Source organism: Saccoglossus kowalevskii, chromosome 16 (genome assembly GCF_978046115.1).
Source record: "Saccoglossus kowalevskii chromosome 16, keSacKowa6.1, whole genome shotgun sequence".
Classification (NCBI taxonomy): Eukaryota; Metazoa; Hemichordata; class Enteropneusta; family Harrimaniidae; genus Saccoglossus; species Saccoglossus kowalevskii.
This window is the reverse complement of record NC_140656.1, coordinates 3,013,578-3,037,252: the sequence shown is the minus strand read 5'-3', so window position 1 is coordinate 3,037,252 and position 23,675 is coordinate 3,013,578. Positions and strand designations below refer to the sequence as shown.

Genomic DNA, 23,675 nt, shown 5'->3' with positions numbered 1-23,675 from the left:
CTACAGTAGTTCAGTAAATGCTGAACAAAAACTATCTTCTATCAAAGGTTAGCGTACTGTTGAACAATAGATAATCCAAAAAGTAATATTACCACTGTTTGCATCCATGTAGTCATCCTTTCATCGTGTGTGTGTGTAGAACAGTGCATATGGTCAGATAAGCAACTGTTTCTGAATAAGAAAAAATGAATTATTTCCAATTGGCACGATTTTCCAATGTAAAAATCTAATACTGTGGTATTATTTCACATCCATTGAGTGAAACTTGCCACTAAAACTAACTTGGTACAACTACAGTGTCCCATGAAGTACAGATGCAAGTTCGCTTACTTCTAGTACTTTTGCTTTTCTCTCAAAATGCTGGGTAGACGCAATTTCCTGATATAATGCCATGTGAAAACCTTATTATAAAGTGCTCTGTGATGTAAAAGTAACGTAGGTAGGCAAAAGCATTAATCGTTCAAAGCAGTATTAGTGTCTGGTTAATCGTTTAGATATAATAAAGAAATACAAATCTCAAAAATAATATTTTGTTTTGATTGACAATTACGGATACCAATAATGTGAATGGTCTTTTCTTTCACACAATCACTTTGTAGCAAGAAGGTGTTGAAGTTAAAGTTGTATTAAAAATGTTTATTATACAGAGGTCGTCATAGAAATTGGGGGAACAACTGGAAAAAGTTATGGGTTTTAGGCACAATTTGCTGTATATAAATAAGACAATGTGATAAACGTCAAGTAAACTTGGTCAACAGACAATGTTTTATTTATATAGGTATAATATTTTGACATTACTTATGGTTCAGAAATTGAGTACACAGCATCTCTCATTGCTTTATCGCTGGCTGATATGTTCACCTTAATTAGCTTCAATTCCTGTTGAGTAGCTATTCTTATAGATACGCAGTGGAAACAACCAGAGTCTTCAAAGAGGTTACCAATGCATCTATAATATTGACCACGTATTATTTTTGGTATGGAACGATCCTGCAGTGGAAAATAGTTGCACTTTTTGAAATATCCTGTGTCTTTTAATGATATAAATGTACTTAAACATGAACAGACAAATTCTTTTAAAGCTGGATTAATGATTGAAAAATAATTATAGGATAGGATATTTATAGATTCATATTTATATTTGGTTATGTATGCATGAAAAACAAAGTATTGTGGTGGTTGATATAACATCTGACTACTCTTGAATTGGTACTTTGGAGAAAAACAATCATTGATATATCAGAATTATCAGAATAAAAGATAATTTGTTGACCGTATTTATTTAGTGCCCTCAATGGTGTGCTTGATCATTTGTTTTAATTCTGGCTGCTGTGTCTGTGCACAGTTAGTTGATTGGATGATTGGTGGGGGAGAGAGGTTAATAGAAGGATTGTTATCATTAGGCAAACATAATGTGAAAGAGGTTTACTTGGTGTGAGGGTGGTGTGTTCTGAAACAAATTGGGACTTGTAAGAGGAATTGTCATGAATGTTGGAATCATGTACTCAGTCATTTCATGTACAGTTGAGTGAGCTATGTTTCATTTTAATACCATATATTCTTGTCAGTGGAACAGTGTTTTCTTATGCTAGGATAGCAGATTATAATTGGCAATATACTGATATACATACATTTTGCCAAGAAAGTGTCAATTATAGCTTAAGTATAGCTGTGTGTATAGAATGTTTCTTGTATATAAACATATCATGGTAATTGATATGAATGACCTTTGTTACTTAGTCAGTAGTCCTTAGCATATAATCTTCATAATTAAGGCAAATATACTAATTTAATTATTACTAGTATATTTTCTCATGTGTATTTTCATAACTGGATTGAGATGGTTCAAGAAAATGTTGTCCAATTAATTTGTTTCAAAGAATATGATACTTAAAATTTTAAAGAAGATACACTTTACTGAGTTGTTTGTATCTCTGAGAATGAATTTGTTTCAAAGAATATGATACTTACAATTTCAAAGAAGATACACTTTACTGAGTTGTTTGTATCTCTGAGAATGAATTTGTTTCAAAGAATATGATACTTACAATTTCAAAGAAGATACACTTTACTGAGTTGTTTGTATCTCTGAGAATGAATTGTTTCCCACATCCATCTGTTCTTGTAGAGACAGCAGAATCTACCATTGCTATGAAGTAAGCATAACAATGTGATATGAGAGTTTATTATAACTTTGTAATTTCTTTGACCAAAACTGAGTTTGAGATGAAGGTTTCCCAATAAATTTGTAGCTTTTATGCACCTGTAATGTAGATTTCAAAAATTTAGGCTACATTCATTTAGTTTATCAAGTAAACAGATTATGAGATTAATTTAAGTTAATTTAAGTCATCATTTTCATCACAATTTAATAAAAATCAACCACATTAAAAAAAATCATTAAACTTACCATACACTTCAAACAGTAAATTGATGTTACTAGAAACTTCTTTCCAATGCTTCATTCCTTCAATAGTGGCAGTAATAATTTTTAAAGACTTGTCCTGTGTTGGTTGTTTTATGCGGATATCATTCGTTCCATCATCAATATTGTTTGAAAGATTGGCTGTAGCCTGCAAGTCATAAGTATTGATTTCCATTTAGCAAAAACATAGTATAACTATTACAACCTTGTCCATCAAGAGCTTATATAAAATAACAAATGAATGGATTGAAAATCTATATTAAGTACATGTAATAAATGGATGGATAGTTACAAGCTAACAATGCACAATCTCCTTTGAATTGGCAAAAGTGAGTATAAAAGTCCTGAAACAATATATACAAATAGAGAAAATAGAGGCTTAAAATTAGAGTATGGACAATTCTTACCAAAAATAACAATGAAGTCATTACATAAAAAAATAATTAATACTGATGTTCCTCAAATAATATATGTACTATAGTAATCTCAATGTTCTTGACATAATATTAATAATGCAACATGAATTGTATAAAATGCCCCCAAAAATATTAGTATAGCAACTTATCTAAGCAGAATTTAAGACAAATTATGTCCAATGTGATCCCCAATTAAAACTACATTTATTGTATTAAGGTAGAGATGCAGTTTATTTAGCTTGCTTTTTAATTGAGTAATTAGACAATGAAGATGGTATTATATATTCAACATGTTATATATTTTCTGAAAGCTTATTATACAAACTTTGTAAAACTTGTCTTTATTTTAAATATCCTGAATGCGTTTTTGATTTTGGGTCAAAAATATGCTTTTTTGGACAAAAGTGGTTTAAAAAAAATTAGCTTAAAAACTTCAAGTCCGTTTGTGGGTAAAATTACATCACTGGATACCTTGGTATACTACTAATTCAAATGCGTCCACTCATCTCTCTAACGGCTTTCAAAGTCGCACAGCATGACCTCTAAGTTCACTCTTTTCTATTTTTGCATAATTTATATATCCATGTTAATTGCGGACTTGTTATTTTTGTTCCACTCGCCGTAATAAACTGTCCGGACGCATTTTGAAGGGGGAACACCTTGTCAATAATGTGTGAAAATTTCGAGGCAAATGGCTAAAGCGTCTATCAGCTATTTTAATTTAAAACCCAAGAATTCACCAAAAATAGAAGACGAGAAAATGGCTGATTTGCATATTTGTGCGTTAAACCAGGAATTACTGCTTTGTCATACTTTGTCATACTTTCTAGACTATTGAAATTGAAAGTTAACGTATAGACATAGACATTTTATGTAAAATCGATGGACCAGAACAACTGCTCTTGAATATATAAATCAGAAACACGTCATTCATACCAGTGTTTTGATGGGGTCGGTAAAAACACGTGGCAATGCCCAGTAAATATGACGTCATCTCATGAATTATTAAACAGGGGGCGGTCCTAGGAAGGTGACCTTCACGATCAAAACATCATGGCTTCTCTTCGATGTATTTTCAATAACAAATCTACGAGTATTTCAGAGCCTATGGTTTACCGTGAAGAATACAAAGTGGGATATTAAATTATTTATCCTTGATGATTTTTATGTAGTATTGAGAACCAACTCCAGGAAGCGAACGCACAATAATGAATAATCGCATAATCCTAGAATCGAAACGCGAGGCACAGAAGTTTTGTTCATCGTTTCCAATCCCATTTTTCCCACTGCAACATATTTGTTAAAAGAAATATTTGAATTCTGTTCGTTTTTTAAGGAAGCATTTTTTTATTTTTTCCGATTTTGGCAACGCCTTATTCATTGATTTTCTAAGACAGTCGCAGACAATCAGCGCACGGATGTACGTACAAAACATGCTGTTCTACTACCGGCGACGGTCGCCTGCAAGAAGAGAGCTCCAGCTCCTAACGTAAAAGTTTTAAAATTTCGACCAGTTTTAAATATTTTGTGTTGGAAATCTGACATGTTTTAAGAGTGCAAAATTAAGGTGCATTTTCGAGCGGTCAAATTTTTCTGAATAGAAATCGACAAATGAAAAAAATGGGAGTGCTAAACAGTGTGCTTCGTTAGTTTAAAAAAATGGAATGTCCGTCAAATTGACGTAAACTTCCCCATTTTTCACGGAAAAAGCAAAGGTCGTGGCCGAGTTGCAGGCTAAAAAACTAAAAAATCAAAACAAAATCATCAATCAGTAAGTATTATGATAAGGAAAACAAAACATCAGACATGGAGAAGCGGTCAGCGCGTCAAAAGAGTTGTTACCGTAATGCGTAATGTATGAAGTTACCTCTCTCCGTGATTTATTTTTCATTGAAATTATTTTGTTGTTTTCAATTAATTTTAGCGTACCTCTGCAATTTATTTTAGCATTGTCAGTTGTTTGCTTCATTGAATTAAACGAGTAAAACTCGCGAATGATCGAAGTACAGGTACCCATTGGACAAAAGATACACAAAAGTTTGTATCTCCCCGACCCAGTGCAATATATCCGGTTAGAATCAAAGCTCACGTGTCCCTTATTTGAGGGACCAGATTCTGCCGTAAATTTGGGATGGGATTTAGAAAAAAATAAAATGGGACTTTTAAGGTGTATTTTGACATAATTTTCGGACATTTCAATCATTCCTGATGCCTAAAATAGAGTCTAAGTTTTACCGTAGACATTGACGCCTATTCAAGAGTATGATGTTTATTGTGACGTGAATGGTTAAGCTTCGTTTCGACTATGAGCAGTTATCACTGTAAACAATGTTAAATTATTCTTCACATGCTCAGTTTATTTTTTGAGAACAATTATTTAAAAATAAAATCTCTCAGTGAATCAGAAACTCGGATTCATGCCTTCAGGGAAAGTCATGTTTGGACGCTCACATCGATTTGTTTTTCGTTCGGTGGGCTGATGCCTTCAGTGTAGCTTTTGCCTCTTCCGACATAGAAATCATCTGAATCTTATTTCTACCTCTCTTTCTTTTCACACCACGCATAATGTAATGATAAAAATTAAGAAAAAACGCTGAGGAAATATAATGTTTGGTTTGCTAGCGAGCGAGAACTGATTTGAGAATAATTGCACATGCGCGTGAATTGAATGAACTATGACCCGTACAATCTCGATTTGCATATTGTCAATCAAAGGTCTTGTTATTTGGTTACTCATGCAAATTAGGCAATTGGACATAAACATTGCCACGTGTGAGTGTTTTTTTATTTTTAACCAGAAAATAAACAGCAATTTTAACGGTGTTCCAATAAGAATTCATTGGTCAAATTTTCACAGAATGTTCTTTAGATAAAAATCTATATAAAAAACGAAAAAAACTATTTTTGATTGAAATTCACAAATAAAGTGCATCTCTACCTTAATCCCAATAACTTTAATTTATACTCAAACAACATATCGATTTACTACACTTATTTAATTGACACAACTTGGATAGCATATTACTCAAATGTTTCCATACTGTCACCATTTCCACATCTGACAAATGTTTTATTTTAGCCAAAATTTAACCTCATATCTTGAAAATTGCTCTTGCTAGTTACACTGAAATTTATCTTCATTTACGATGATATGGATAAGGTAATGACTAGCTATATTACAAACATTTTGACTAATCCTGAGATTTTGTGGCTGCAAGACATTTTGTGCACTGAACATCATCGTGCGATCTCCATTATTGCAGGATGTATGGGTCACTCAACTTTTTTTAAATGTAGAACAATAAGGTCTTTTGAAAAAAATAACTCTTTCAGTCATGTTATTTTTCCCAATTTATTACACATCAGTGTATCTATTTTCATTTATTTCTAGTCTGGTGGTTCAAATTCAATTTGGTATATTAAATAAATTGAAACCTTACATAATTGGTCAGATATATTGAATGAACTAATATTCATATGATATACAACTATACAAATATACAACAGATATCTTCCTTCAATACCATTCTCTTATCCACCATGGGGATACCCGTTTAGTTGATAAATGGAAAAATACAAAGAGCAGCTCAAGGTAGCCTCTTGGAACATTCATGGACTCAAATCAAGTATTTATGATCAATCATTTATTAGTTTTATTATTAGTCATGATATTATTTGTCTTTTAGAAACTTGGTTAGACAGTAGTGATTGTTTTAGATTTCCTAGTGGTTTTTCTTATTTTAGGGCTGACAGAAAGAAAAGTAGAAATGCTCGTAAAGCCTCTGGAGGTATTATGGTTCTTTTCAGATCTAAATTCAGTAAAGGAATCACTAAAATTGAAAGCAAATACAAAGAGTCATTTTGGCTTAAACTCAGTAAGGATTTCTTTGGTTTAGTAAAAGATCTCTACATTTGTATTACTTATATTCCTCCACTTGGTTCATCATACTATAATAGCAGTGAGCTTGCTGCTGAAGACATCTTTAATATTATTACAGACGAAGCACTAAAATATTCCTGTCATGGGGATATTTGTTTAATGGGTGATTTTAACTCTAGAACTACTGGTCTTAGTGATACTTTAGGAGAGGAAATTATTATGTCAGACATTCAAATTCCATATACTAATATTATTAATGATAACAGACAATCTATGGATACTGTTAACAATAAGTATGGACATCACCTATGCAATCTTTGTATTACTACTGACATGATTATTGCCAATGGGCATATTATAGGGGACTTGTCAGGAAGAGTCACATGCTTCCAATATAATGGAGTGAGTCAAGTAGATTATTGTGTTGTACAAAAATCATTTTTGCCACAGATTAATTATTTAAAAGTTAATACTCTTAGTCATGTATCAGACCACTGCTCACTATCATTAGCTATCAAGACTAATTTTACTCTAAAAAATAGCAATGACATTGCATTAAATCCATACAAAAAATACATTTGGAATAGCACATCTAAAGTTAATTTCATTACACAGCTTAACTCTGAAGAGTCAACTAATAAAATGAAAACTTTTCTGCTTAAAAACATTTTAGATCAGAATAATGAAGCTATCCCAGCATTCAATAACATTATGTATAGTGCAGCTGATAAAGCTGTGAAATTTATTAAAATTAAGACTAGGAAAACAAATCAAAGCGGTATACGTAAAAAACAGAAATGGTTTAACGGTGATCTAGAGCAAGTGCGTAAAAGCCTAAAAGATATTTCTAAACAACTCGACAAATTTCCATTTGATCAAAACTTGAGAATACAGAGAAAAAACTTGAACAAAAACTACAAAAAACTAGTTAAATTTAAGAAAAATGAATTCAAGTCGATGTTACTTCAAAATTTAATGAATTTGGAAAATAAAAACCCAAAAGATTTTTGGGAGGCTATTAAAAATATTAAAGAGTTCAATAGCGCTAACAGCACTACCGTAAAATCTGTATTAGAAGCCGCATCCCTAATAGAAGTCGCACCCATTCTTTTTGAATAATTGAGAATCTAAAATTCACCATTTCTCATATGTGTATATGCTCTAATAGAAGCCGCATCCCCTCTGTTGCATTGTACCATTTTAATAGAAGCCGCGGCTTCTAATACAGATTTTACAGTAATCATTTACCCCCAATTCAAACTACTGACTGGACTGACTATTTTTCAGCACTGTTAAACATTAAATTTCAACCATTAAATTCTAATTCAGAGATTGATTCTGAAGTTAAATATTTTGTCAACAGCTTGAACAAAAAATCCAATGGTAATCCAGATCTTGATAAACAAATTACCAACAACGAAATCATTACTGCAATTAAAAAAACTAAATGTGGTAAATCAGCAGGTCCTGATTCTATTATCAATGAAATGTTTAAGTGCTATAACCCATTACTATTAGCTTGTATTAATAAACTATTCAATCAAATTTTATCAAGTGGATGTTTTCCAGCAGAGTGGAATACAAGTTATATAGTCCCTATTCACAAATCTGGAAACATTTCAGATATCAATAATTACAGGGGAATAGCCCTTTCTAATGGTACATCTAAAATTTTTAATAGCATTATTCATAATAGAATTCAAAATGTTCTTAACAATAATAATTTCTTACAAGATTCTCAATTTGGATTTAGAAAGAATAGGAGGACAACAGACAACATCTTCATTCTTAAGTCAATTATCAATAAATATACGAATAACATTGGCAAGAAATATCTTTATGCTTGCTTTGTTGACTTACGCAAAGCTTTTGATAGTGTTTGGCGTGAAGGGCTATTATTTAAATTAGGGAAAGCAGGAGTGACAGGAAAATGTATAAATTTGATTCAATCAATGTATTCAAATACTAGCTATGCTATTAAGACTGGCCAGGGGTGCACCAAACCATTTGTATCATCTAGTGGTGTTAAACAAGGATGCAACTTAAGCCCATTATTATTTAACATATACATCAATGACCTATCTGACAGTCTTAAAAAATCTGAGTCTGTCAGTCTTAATGGCACCAATATTAATTGCCTACTTTTTGCAGATGACATTGTCATTTTTTCAAACACAAGTACAGGACTACAAGATAATCTTAATTTGTTTAAAAGCTACTGTATCAAATGGAGACTTGGAGTTAGTATTAACAAAACTAAAATTATTATTTTTAATAACAGGGGAAGAAAGATAGATGGCAAATTTTACTTAGGAGACCAACAGATAAAAGTTGTCCCAACATATACCTACTTAGGTATCACTTTTCAAAGTAGTGGTAATTTTACAATTGCTATCGATAATCTAGTCAAAAAAGCAATGCGTGCAATAGGTGCATTAAAACAAACACTTAGCCTACACAATTATATAGTTTCGCCAAAAAATGCTATTCAGTTATATCGCAGTACAATCCTACCCATTTTATTATATGGATCTGAGATATGGGGGGCTTTTACTTTCAAACTTGTTAAAACAAAAAATAACGAAATAACTGAAGACAATTTTATACAAAGTCTGTTTAATGACAAAACATACTTTGAACAACTCCACATTAAACTTTGCAAACAAATTTTAGGTGTTAATAATAAGGCCAGCAATGCAGCAACTAGAGCTGAACTTGGTAGCTATCCTCTCATTATTGACATTAGTTCACAAACATTGAAGTATTATGAAAGGCTAAAATCAATTAAACATAATCATCTTCTGGACTGTGCTTTTAATACTGACAATAAAATGAACGGTAATTCATGGACAGCATTTGTTAAAAGATTATTCACATTAACTAAAATTAGCGATGAATCTAACACTATAGAATTCAAAACCAAATTCAAACAAGTTTACTATAATAAAGTCTGGTTGCCAACGGTATTTAAACCAGAAAAGAATAAGCTACGTACTTTTAACAAGTTTAAACAAAATTTTGAATTTGAACCATATTTAGAACAAATCAAAAATGTGCAACACAGGGTCAGCTTCACTAAGTTTCGCATTTCTTCTCACGCGTTGCCAATTGAAAAACTTAGATATAATAAAACACCTCCAGAGCAAAGGTTTTGTTTTCTATGTAATGAACAGGCTATTGGGGATGAATTTCATGTATTACTCACATGTAAAAATAGTCAGATTGTACAAGCTCGTACTAAATTTGAAGCTGAATTAGCAATTTATGATGACAACATTTGCAAGTTATCAACTCTTGAGAAATTCAAGTGCTTGTTAGGCACTAAAGATAGCTTCATTGTCAATTGCTTGGGAAAATTTATTGATTTTATTTCTAAGCTTTAGTTTAGTCTATTGTTTTATTTGTGTTTTTCTTGACCATTGATTTATTGTATGTTTTTTTCATTCATCCTAAATTTTGTGTCAAATAAAATATCTATCTATCTATCTATCTATCTATCTGCGCATGTCTGCCACGCGTTGCGAGTGCTCCTCAAAAAACACGGTTATTTTTGCCTCAAATAGTTAGTAAGTTACTACTATTTTTGTACTATCCTTTTTGTTAATACTTACTTCATACGTACGCTTATTTATTTTGACTTTACGGTATAAGTCTACCGTGTTTTAGTTTGATTTTGATTTTCACTTTCAGTTCGCTCGTCGTGGGGCCTTTCCAAGATGGCGGCTTCCACGGCGAGTACACGTGTTAACCATTTTGCAGGGCTAACACGTAAACATGGTCTAAAATGCGAGTCAATTGATGGGATACCAATTGAAGCGTATGTAAAAAGTATTTCTGCTATTCTCAAACCTGTAAATATTATTGCCGCTTCCCGAGTGAGCGGAAGTGTTATTGTTTTTCTCGACTCTGTCAACGCTGTGGAGACTGTTTGTACAACTGGTCTGTCAGTGGGAGACTGCTTTACCCATGTGCAACCCCTTGTTAAACCTGCCACTAAAGTAATTCTCTCAGGTGTACCCCCATATATACCAAATCATATTATTCAAACTGAACTGTCAAAATATGGCCGCGTTGTCAGCAATTTGCGCTTAATTCCACTCGGGTGCAAACAACCCGAGCTGAAACACGTCAAATCCTTTCGCCGTCAAGTTTATATGTTGTGTGACAATAATAAACTTGACGGTGTCATTAATGTCACTCATGAGGAGCGGCAACATCGGATCTATTTATCAACCGATGATATTGTTTGTCACAGGTGTCTAAAAAAGGGACATATCATGAGAAACTGCCCAGTAAGCCAACAGCAAACTTCAAACGATCATTCTCTTCCAAATAGTAAAACCCGCCCCGACCCTGAACCAATACTTGTTGATCAGTCTACTATTGCTACTCTTAATAAAACTGATAAAGCAAACGATATTAATGAAAATGGTGATAATGACAACAATAGTCAAACGATGGAAGTTGACAACACGCCCGAAAATGTAGAGAATAACAAAGGTGAGGGAAACAATACTATAAATGATAAAGGTGACGATAACGTAATAGGTGTCAATGTGTTAAATAGCAATGATGATGATGACAAAGCGCGTGACAAAAACAATGTGACTAACAATGACTTGAACGATAAAGGTGACGATAACGTAATAGGTGTCAATGTGTTAAATAGTAATGATGATGATAGCAAATCGCGTGACAAAAACGATGTGACTGACTCTGATTTAAATGATAATAACGAAATAAATGAAAATGAAAACACACACGATACTAGAGTGAGCAAATCTGTTGTAAATAGCTCAATGTTAACTGGTGCGAAAACACTAAATGCAAATGATGAGGAGGTGGTAGAAACCCACCCCTTTACCCCCCCTTTTTTACCAAGTGAGTCGAATGACCCGCTTGACCCAACAAAGACTCCTATCCCTGTGGGTTTGTCTGAGGACAGGGATGATACTGAGTCGATTGTGTCAGATTGTTCTGAAATCTCAACGCTATCTGCCGAGGCCATGGAGCTTACTGTTTCGAGCGAGAAAGCAAAACTGCTCTCTCGTGATGCCCTGAATCCTTTTTTAGTTGAGTCATTCAACTCAAGAAAAATAGTTGAAGTAGCTACACGGTTTTGTCCCGATCTCAGGTTGTTGGCACGCTCACTGAATGAGGTACGAAAATCCCCAGACATATCAAGTAACGAAAAAATGCGAATACAACGGGTCACCATGAAAATAATTAAACACATTAGAAAAATCAATGATCCTCTTTTCGTGGTTGAAAATCGCGAAACGTTAAAAGAGGAAATTTTGAAGAAAAAGCGTGGTATACAACCACAGGCAGATACCGATGTCACTAATACAAAATAGATCTGTGATCTTTTCACTGCATTACAGTTTTAATTTATCGTTTATCATGCTTACTATAATTTTCTCTCAACGTATCATTTGTTTATTACTTTTCACATCAATAATGAGTTTCTCTGCTATTACATGGAATGTGCGCGGTTGTCGCGATTCAATGAAGCGATACCAACTTTTTGAGTTCCTTAAACTTAACCATTCCAGTGATTTCTACTTTCTCCAGGAAACTCACACTGTTCAAGCCGATGAAGCTCAATGGCAAATTGTATGGCGCTCATCTATTTTATTTTCCCATGGCAACTCACAGTCTGCTGGTGTGGCTATTTTGGTAAATAAAAATACAAATAAAAACATCAAGGTTTTGAAGGTGACTGATGTTGTACCGGGTCGTCTGCTACACGTACATCTGGAGGTACACGGCTCGCCAGTTCATCTGGTTAATGTTTATGCGCCCACCGCTGGGGTGGACCGGCTTGATTTTTTCAAAACTCTCAAGAAAACGCTCAATGACCTTAATCAAGATCCAATTATCATTGGCGGTGATTTTAACTGCACCCTTAACCCCAACTTAGACAGAGCTGAAAACCCTGAACCACATGTACAGTCAACTATGCTTTTATCTAACATTATTGCGCGTTTTAAACTTATTGACTCTTGGCGCCATTTTAATTCTAACTTGCGAAACTATACATGGGTCAGGAATGACAGCAAGTCTCGCATCGACACCTTTTACATCTCTAAAGGTTTCTCATCTAAAATCAAACGTATCTCTATCGAAACTCACTGTAACCTCTCTGATCATGCACCTGTTAAATTATGCATACAATTGAAAGTTGTCACAAACAGAAACCCAATATGGCACTTCAATACCAGTTTACTCCATGACGAAGAGTATTGCCATATTTTTAATGACTTCTGGTTGCTATGGCGTAGAGAAAGAGATCGCTTTGACTCCGTCCAAATGTGGTGGGATATGGGCAAACTTAAAATAAAAGAACTAACAAAACAATATAGCGCGAAACTCAGCAACAACTACAAGCGCATTAAACAAACTATTTGTGACGACATACATACCCTTGAACAAATCGTTCAACCCACTGATGCACTCACAACGCAATTAAACGAAAAAAGGGCATTATTGCAAACTGTAATGCACAACGAATCAAAAGGAGCTGCTATAAGATCGCGGCATAAAATGCTTAATGAAACTAATGCGCCTACCTCTTTTTTCTCAGCTATCGAAAAACAGAGGGGAAGTAAAAAGGTCATGACCCAGTTACAACGCCCAAATTCCACTACGACTGAGTCACTGGCTGAAATGCGAACTCTCACAAAAAACTTTTACTCTAACTTGTTCTCACCTGACCCCGTATCAACTGAATGTCAAGTCCGTCTACACAAAGGACTTCCCCAACTTGACGAAACGCTTAAAAACATGTGTGACGCCCCTCTGTCTTTTGATGAATTGACTTGCGCTGTTAAACTATTATCTAAAGGTACGTCTCCTGGCATTGACGGTCTGCCTGGTGAATTTTTTCGTCATTTTTGGTCTTTGTTGGGCCCCGATCTTCACGATGTCCTCAACGCCTCAGTTGAGGACGGCCAACTCCCATTGTCGTGTCGACGCGCCGTCATCACTTTACTCCCCCAAAAGGGTGACAACAGTTTGTTGAAAAACTGGAGACCAGTCAGCTTGCTCTGCTCCGATTATAAAATACTCACTAAAGCGCTCTCCATGAGGCTTAAATCTACCCTACCTGACATAATTCACCCCGACCAAACCTACTGTGTTCCGGGGCGGCAAATTTTTGACAACATCCATCTGGTGCGTGACGTCATAGATTACTGTAATATCAACCAATTGCCACTTGGGATCGTCGCCTTAGACCAGGAAAAGGCTTTCGATCGCATCAACCACGACTACCTTTTCAAAACCCTAGAAGCGTTCGGCTATGGAGATCAATTTTGTAAGTACATTCAACTAATCTACTCTAGTACGCAAAGTCTTGTTCGTGTTAATAACACTATAACCAGTCCAGTCTTGTTCCAACGTGGTATTCGTCAGGGTTGTTCCTTATCTGGTCAGCTATATACACTGGCTATTGAACCACTTCTACACAAAGTAAGAACTGAAAGTCAAATACATGGGGTGTATACTCACAAACCTGTTAATCTATCTGCTTATGCAGACGACATTAGTTTCTTTTTAACCCAAAACAATGACTTTAACAAGCTTGAACACTGGTTGCGTGTGTACGAGTCTGCGAGTAACTCTAGAATAAACTATGGCAAATCAAAGGGACTGTGGGTAGGCAAGTGGAAAGATAGGACTGACAATCCTTTAAATATAGCGTGGAACAATAAAGGTTTAAAAATTCTTGGTACCTACCTCGGCAATAGCGCCACTTTTGTCAGTCAAAACTGGGATGGTGTTGTTGGAAACGTTGAGGCCAAGCTGGATTGGTGGTCACGCTATGCGCCTGCAATGACCTATAGAGGGCGCACTATTGTAATTAATCAACTCATTGCGTCCAAACTTCTCCACTCTTGCATGTGCACTAGTCCACCCAAACATATTGTTAACAGTTTACAGAAACTATTTTTGAACTTTTTCTGGCAGGGACGGCACTGGATCCCGGCTGAAACAGTTTATCTACCAGCTACTGATGGCGGCCATGGCCTGGTACATTTGCCTAGTCGTATTGCGTCTTTTCGCATTCACTATATTCAACATTACCTCTATTCCAATGTTAATCATCCTTGTTTTGCTTTTACTGATCACTTTTTACAAGAATTCAACCATTTAAACTATGATAAACAGCTATTTGTTGTCGACGTTCCGGCACCCAGTGTTCACTTACCACAGTTTTATTCTGAGTTGCTGACGGTCTGGTCTTCCCTTTCAACAATCAGGAAAGACAGACCGACTGCACTGCACGAGATTGCCCAAGAGCCGTTATTTTTTAATCCTTTAATTATTCACCCAATTCAAAACACACCTTTGAATCTTTTACACTTTCGTGAGGCTGGCCTCACAAAGGTCGGTGACCTTTTTAATAATGGTACATGGTTAGGCGTTGACGCCATTCATAATAAAATAAATGTGTATTCGAGGCGGCTAGCGGGGATGGCACTCGATGTGATACACCGGGCCATACCTGTAGAGTGGCAACGAATTATACTCAATCAAAAAGTGACCGATGAGTCAACTGAAATCAAATATCACATCGAACTTTCCTATAGAGACGACGATAATGACGTCCTTCTGAACACTCCGCTCTACAAATTCGAGAGGGGTGAAATTTACAAATTCCTGATAAAGTCGCAGTATTTTTCCAACCATAACTCACAGTTTAACACTATATGGCACGACTTGCTTTCTCTCTCTCCCAACTCTAAACCCGTCTTTAAAGATTGTTATATGACCCCAATCACAGAGAAAGACGGCGATCTCAATTGGCGCATGCTCCACGGCGCCTACCCAACTGGCGGGTTTCTTTTAAAAACCAAAGCCCAACCCACTGATACTTGTCCCTTCTGTGACGAAAGGGACGACCTTGCCCACATTTTTGTTGAATGCTCAAGGCTCGCACCACTTTTCAACTTGCTGAAATTAATTACCAATAAGCTTATAAATATTGACACTATACCACTTTCTTGGTACGTACTAGGCCCACCAAGCAAAAGAACCGCTACACATCGTTTGCTCTGTCACATAATTGCAACTATGAAAGTGTCAACTCACGTAACACGATATAAAAGGTTAAACGATCGGGTACAAACAAATGTATTACAGTGTTTTAAATCCCAAATTAGGTATCGGGTAACTAATGAATACAACTATCACCTGCTCACAAAGTCTCTAGATGTTTTTGAAACACAGTGGTGTATTAATGACGCCATTGCAATCCTGGATGACAACTCTCTGATAATCCCCGATATCTTAGACAATGGCTGAATAATATCCTTTTTAATTGTACAAACCCGCCTTTTCAATTGCTTTTTATTAGATTTATTGTACTTTTAAGTATTTTTAGAATTGTAATTATTTGAGTGTACAACCGTTTGTTATTTTTATTGTTCAATGTCGTACATGTCTTTTACTCACCTCTCGTCACTTGTTTACCTGTTTGTAACCTCCACTAATCACTTGTAATCGTTTAATCGTTTTTATTTTGAACCGAGAAATGTGTCAAACGGATGACTGTTATCCCGATGGCACAGGGCAGGGGGGTTCGATTCCCCCATTGTCCGTGCCACTTGGTGTTGGCCTGCCCGCGGGGTTTTCTTGGTTTTATTTCTCACTGTCCAGTCGTTATTGATTTATTATTTACCCGTAGAATCAAAAAGGATCTATCTATCTATCTATCTATCTATCTATCTATCTATCTATGATAACTAAATTTAAATCAGATAATTAAAGTGAATGAATTAATGAAGTGACTGAATAATGCTTGATCCGTTCCTCACAAAAATATTAGACTAAGAATTCACTTTTTGCTTTTCATGCACAAATCAAATTTAAAATGTGATATTTGGTGATTTTTAAGTTGTATATCCACTATGAAGTGCCAATTTTCAAGCCAATATTAATAAACCATTCATGTCAGGATTCAAAATTAAGACATGTCAACCTGTCCAAGACAGGTAAAAGTACAAATTGCCTGTCCCTGTGAACAGGTGATATCAAGTTTTACTAACGTACAGAATGTGTAGTCCAATTATGTTGCTAATACCTGGAAAATTGCTTATGAGTTGTGAAATTATGATGAGTCAATAATTAAAATTGTATTTTAAGTACCAGGGTGTAATAAGTCTTACCTTGGACAGGTACTTCTATTCATCAACCTGTTCAATGCAAATTTAATTTCAACCTCTGTATATCATTAAGCCAACAACAAAACTTACTTTACTGTTTTCTTTCTGGGATATTGTTTTCTCTTGTTTTTGATTACTTCCGCTGCCAAATAATATATCCTGTGAGTTATCCATACCATACCCAGTTGCAGTACTGGAAATCAGTCTTCTATAAGGAACTGTTGTTGGATTGCCTTGTCTAGTTATTGTAGGCCTGATAGGATTAGTATTCCCTTGTTCCCATACATTTCCTTGGTTCATTTTCCCCTGTGTACTATTCCTATCAAGAACAAACCATAACATAATTTAGTAGTCATCAAAAACCACTTTTCCCATAAATTTGGAAATGACCATTCACCGATTAACATAGTGGTCTCATCCATCTGTGTCATACACTTTATGAACACATATTGCTGTCTATGAGGGCGATAGTATGTGTCTATTAATTCTCTTACTCCCTAAGGGATTATTCCCAAAGTGCAGAAAATATCATAATTCTATATTACCCCTTGTGACCACATACTGACCAATAGGGACATAGGATCTGAATATGGCGCAAATATGGTATGTAGCAGTGCTGTTACATAAGTATCACAGAGTTAAGAAGGCTGAAATTATTTAAATGCAAGTGTCACAATTGTTTTATTATTTTGTTACATGTACATTGTCTAACATACACATATTTCACATTACGTGGATCTTAGATAAACGTCAAATATATGTATCTCATTTTAAATACATGTATAATAAAGTATACTTATGAAAGTAAACTGTGAAAACTGTGATTAGACTATTTTTAAAAAATAATGCACACTACTCACTTTAATATTCCTTTTAACTGAGTATTACTGTTCTTATTGGTGCTATTGAAATTTCCATGCTGAAAATTCTTTGTTCTCTGTTCTCCACCAAATGATGAGGCATTTCTTTGTATTCCACCTCTTTGCAACATTGCTGCAGGGTTATTGGAATTACTCTGTGGAATGCGGTGTAATTCTGGAACTGTTAAAAATACAAAGTCAATATTGTTAACTATTTGCAACTATAAACATTTTGAATATACTTCTTGAAATCATACTTACTTGACAATTGATAACAATAATATACAGCAACCTTTTCACCAAAATTGTTATAGCAGTGTACACACACTCCCTCAGATGAACTATAGATTAAGGGCATACCAACAAAATATGTTTTTCTGCACTTAAATTCGTTGAACAACACATTTTTTTTTTTGCCAAAATTTGAATGCATCATTTTGCACAATTTCTTTGCTACTTTTTGAAGAAAAAAATATGGAAAAAGTAGTTTTTCATTTTGTGAAAATTGACGAAAGTAAAATTTAACTGGTGTTTATTATTATAGGTAAATCATTCTCTCTATTTTTTGAAATCAAGCCATTGAGAATATCACAGCCACCTCTTTTCAGGTACAGAATAACAATTTAATTTCTTCAACACTAGTTCTCTATTTTTATCACAAATTCACAAAACAGTCTAGTTTAGAGTATGCACTTTCCTTCAGAAGATTGGGACAAAAATAGCAAAATTTTTTGAGTAAAAACTGTATATTTTGTCTGTTGGCTCTAAAAATAGGGTTCATTTCCAGAAATATTGAAAAATAAAAGAAAACGTTGCGAAAAAATGTGGGCGAGAGAAGTCTAGTGGTGAAAAGGTTAACAGTATGTTTCTCTATGAACAAGTGCATATACTAGTTCTATACTTGGAACTAATCGTCTTGGACTGCATTAATATAACATCTGAGTCTTTGATGTCTATGTTCGCAAAATACACAAAATAGCTGTTAGCAAGTTAGCCATCATGAATTGGATCAGTCATGACACAAATCAACTTTAACTGACCTAATGCAGCATTCCAATAAATTACACTCTCTAGCAATGTAGCGCTTAAGTGACATCAAAGGATGTATATTAAATTGTGTTAGGTCGCATTCGCAGTTGTGTGTCATTTGAAATATAAAATCAAAGAAAGCTTAGAAAGAACTTCCATGTGCTGAGAGTATTGGAGACACATTAAATATAATTCAAAATTACTTGTACTTATTGATAGAAAAAGTGAAAACTAATTATGCAAATCAGAAAATTAATATGAACAAATTTGAGTGTAAAACTAATGAGGTCTGCGCAATGTAACAGACCATCTATGTACAAAGTTTTATTGAAATGTGATTAGAACCAAAACATTATGAATTATTATGCTAATTAGAAAATTAATATAAACAGAATTTAACCCCAAACTAGTGAACTTTGTACATTGTCCTAGAGCATCTTTGTACTAAATTTCATTAAAATGGAATAATTAGTACTTCAGATATCAGTGTGATAGCTTAAAATTGGTTAATTATGCAAATTAGGTGATTAATATGCATATATATTTACCGAAAACTAATTGGGTCTCTGCATAGTTCTAGATTCATTGAAATGTGATGATTAGTACTTTAGATATCAGTAGAAAAGCTGAAAATTAATTATGCGAATTAGGTAATTAATATGCACAATTATTCACCCTAAAACTAATCAGGTCTCTGCATAGTCCTAAAGGATCTAAGTACTAAGTTTCATTGAAATATGATGATTAGTACCTTAGATATCCGTGGAAAATCTGAAAATTAACTAATTATGCAAATTGGGTGATTAATATGCACAAATATTTATCCTGAAACAATCAATCACTGCATAGTCCTTGAGTATCTATGTACCAAGTTTCATTGAAATGTAATGCTCACTACTTATATCAAAAGCTGAAAATTAATTAATTATGCATTGCAAATTAGGTAATTAATATGTACTGATATAACCATAAAAACTATTAGGTCTGTACAGTGTCATATGATAACTATGTACCAAGTTTCATTGAAATGTGATGATTAGTACTTGAGATATCAGTGGAAAAATCGAAAATTGACTAATCATTATGCAAATTAGGAAATTAGTACGCACGGATTTTTACCAAAAACTAATCAAAACATAGCATTAGTTCAGGGCATATATGTACCAAGTTTCATCAAAATCCAATAAGTGGTTGTTTAGATATCAGTGGAACAGTCATGGAACCGCTAAAAATTAGCTAATTATCATTCAAATTAGGTAATTAATATGTGCGGATTTCCACCAAAACACAATCAAATCTGCGCATTGTTCCAGAGCATCTATACACCAAGTTTCATCAAAAACCAATGTGTGGTTCTTGAGATAGTAGTGGAACAGACAGACACACACACACACACACACACACAGACATACATAGATACACCCACACTAACTGCAAAGACTCCCATTATGTGCTTCGCACATGGGAGTAAAAAATGTCTCAAAAACATTGATAGGCTATATATAAAACCAAAATGATATTGATGCTTTGAATGTTCTTCATGTCATATTTACATCATAGAAGTGCTTTGTCACAAGATAGAAAATGTGTACTAGACAGTGGGAATTAGAAATATTAGAATAATTGTGCAAAAAAAAATGAAAAAAGATTTTCATCAAAGAAAATTACAGCAAGTTGTCATCATTTTTAGTGATGTGTTAGAAAACAATTGAAAATTGAAGATTTTTATCAAACAAAATGACAGTAAGTCACCATCATGGCATGGATCACAACACAGACTACTAGAACAGTCAGAATTTGAGATATAAGCAAAATTGGGCAAAAAAAGTCAAAAAACAAATTTTTTTCTCAATAAATTAAATGGCTACTGATGACCATCTTGAATTTGGTCACAACAAACATAATTTTTTATTCAAGTGTTACAATGCAATTGGCTATGTACCAAATTTGGATCAATTGGACAGTGTGAATTTGAAATATAAACAACTATGTGCAAAAAAACAAGAATTACCGGTACCCATATTTGTCCATCTTTGAGCTAAAAAGTGATATGACATAATTTTCAACAAATTAATGAACCAAAAAACCTACCTTTTGTGCTACTCCTCTGCTGTTGTTGCCATTGTGATGAAGGTCTAGAAGTGTTTGCTCTTTTGTTACAGCTTGGTCTACTCGGATTTTGGTGTATCTGGTTACTACCAGCTGCTGACTGGCTACTCATTGAAGTTAATGGTCCAATGGTATTATTATTATTGTAGTTACTATGAAAGTAATTGAAACTCTGTCCATGACATGCTGCATTCATAGTTGGTTCTGAATGGAAGTATAACAACAATTACATGTATTGTGTATAAATCAAGACAGATATAACCAAGGATTTATATGAAGATTCCATTCCATGTGTATGTCAATGAAATGTATATCTAAATAAAGACATTACATAATGCATTGTATGCTTGGAAAGGTTTGATATATTGCATAAAATGTGCTTGAAATTTAAACATAGAAAATGCATGTTATATATGCTTTGAAAATAGACAAGGACACTGATTTTTAAGCAAACCAGTTTTTTCACAGACATATTTGCATATTTCTAGATATGTATATGGTTGTCTTGCAATTTTGTGATATCAACGTGCAATAAATCCTTTATGTAACTTATGTTATTTAAAGGCAATGTCCAGCTTTAAAATACCATGAACCAACAAACAAACAAGTCATTTTCTACTGAACTTCCGAACAGTGCACAACCCCCAATATGTTCAAGAAAAGACTTTCCACTAAAAAACACACAATTTTATATATTTATATACATTACGGTTATATCAGCACAATTTTATTTCATGGATATGTAGCAGGCAAAAATATCACATTAAACAGCAAGGTATAGTTACTCCCAAAACAGACAAAATGTGAAATCCTTTGTGTCTCTGCCTGTCCTCCAAGTCATGGCGTTAAGCAATTTTAAAACTATGGTAGTTGACATAGTAGTTATGCAAGGTAATCAATTTAATTAAGATAAAAGGGATTCTTTAAATTAAATCTAGTGAATTTTCTATATCTGCAAAAACAATATGAAAAAGCAATCATTTGAATGAAAATGTTGGAAGAAAAGGACAATATCTTTTTTCAGTCACTCTCTAAAAATCATGATAGCAATACTTTCACAATTTGTTCATTATTCGTTCAGTGGATGCAAACTTTGTTTTCTTTCTTGCTTATAGAAAAATAAATATTTATTAGAATTGCCTGACTGTTTTCACAGCAAACAAAGTTCATTTCATAAAATTGTTATTTTTAGTTCATTGAATCAAAAAAACAGACCTCAATCTGATACACTGGCATCAGTCACTATTATGTAATAGCCAACACTATAAGATCTAAGATTATACAGGATTTTACTAAAATATTGTAGAATAGCGTGTGAGATGCTGACAATGTGCACAGATAATAACAAGCATTTCTACTCTTTTTTTTTTACTGCCTTGCAAAAAACACTTTAACACAACATTTATGAAATGTCCCAATCTTAGTTTTTAATAACTTCTTTGCTTGAATTTCATGAATCTTATTTTGTAATTATTACTGTCATTATATGAACTTCGCTATTTCCATGATATGGATATTTGCCATGATAGAATGGGAAGGAGTTTTTGGTATGGATTTGGTATATTATAGTTTGAAAAAATGTTTTAAATAAAACTATCACTCATATGAATCCAAATTCTGCACACATGGCTGTTCAGTTCTTTGAATTTCTGAGGTTTAAATCTAAAATCATAAAAGCCCACCATGATACATACCTTGTTGTGATATTGAATTACTCTGCATATTTGAAACTGGGTCAGCAAACACAGCTTGTCTGGGTCGTTTTCGTTTACTAAAAATTGGCAATATACCATTTTTACCTGATAAAAAAAAAACACTAACATGAGACAGCTATGAAGCAAATATTTAAAAAAAATAATTGTTTCTTAAGCCGTTCATACGCAAATTTTTTTATGCAAATTTTATTTTATTTGTGGGCAAATTTAAAGACAAAACCCACAAAAAGTATTTTGCTTTTGATGTAGAGGAATACCAGAACACATTCTCTTTTAATCACGGGATAACCTGTTGGGGAAAAATAAAATAAAATAATAACCCTGCCTGTCAACCAGATATTTTTACTGGAAAGATTTTTTCCTCGGCCACAGTCCCTACATCTCGAGGGACTGTCGCCTTGGCCTAAGCAACTTACAAAACACGGCGTAAAAGTTCATTTAAACAAAGACTCTGGAAAAACATATGTTATGATGATAGATGACATCTTACCTGGTACACTATTGGGTCTGTTCATATTTGATTTAATAACATGCGAATGTCATCTAAAAACAAACGGAAAACATGCTTCTTGTAAACAACAAAATTGTGTTCAAGTTGTTGTCTGTGACCGACTCGAAATGACGAAACCCATGCAACGTTACGTGATATTCGCTATGATCAGGGACACACCAACGACAAATGAGCTGTTACTTAACTAACATCAATTACAAATGAGTTGGGTAAAAATCACTATACCTGCATCGATCATAATACATTAGTTTCAAACGATAAGTTCATATGTTAAAACATTCCCCGCTGTCGTCTGCGTTTCCTATATGCAGGTGAAACAACGATTTTGATTGGTCAACAGTAATAGGTTATGTTTCCAACAGAGGGCGCCTTTCTAAAAAATGTTGCTGGTACCGGTCGTCGTCGTACCGGTCCAGGTACTGGTCAGGATACAGGAGTTTTTTAGGAGGCTGACAGCCGTACTGCAATTTTGACGCTATTCTATCTACCACTCACACATTCATGAAAATGGTGATTTTGGTATATATTTATTATTCTTATGGGTAAACAGTTCTCGCCGTA

General features: G+C 34.0%; 1 protein-coding gene and 1 long non-coding RNA gene across 2 annotated transcripts; both read right to left on the bottom strand.

The window, feature by feature from the left end:
• Nucleotides 1-742: 742 nt before the first annotated feature.
• LOC146733608 (uncharacterized) lies at nt 743-2,024 on the bottom strand. Its single transcript, XR_014926659.1, has 2 exons — nt 1,972-2,024; nt 743-990 (listed from the first exon to the last, which is right to left on the bottom strand). It is a non-coding gene; the product is annotated as an uncharacterized LOC146733608 (long non-coding RNA).
• Nucleotides 2,025-16,941: 14,917 nt separating this feature from the next.
• LOC102800873 (uncharacterized) lies at nt 16,942-23,118 on the bottom strand. The gene is made up of 5 exons (XM_006815355.3): nt 23,094-23,118; nt 22,583-22,687; nt 20,871-21,092; nt 17,751-17,931; nt 16,942-17,209 (listed from the first exon to the last, which is right to left on the bottom strand). Exons 1-5 carry the CDS (start codon nt 23,116-23,118, stop codon nt 16,942-16,944), a joined length of 801 nt encoding a protein of 266 aa, XP_006815418.2.
• Nucleotides 23,119-23,675: the final 557 nt, after the last annotated feature.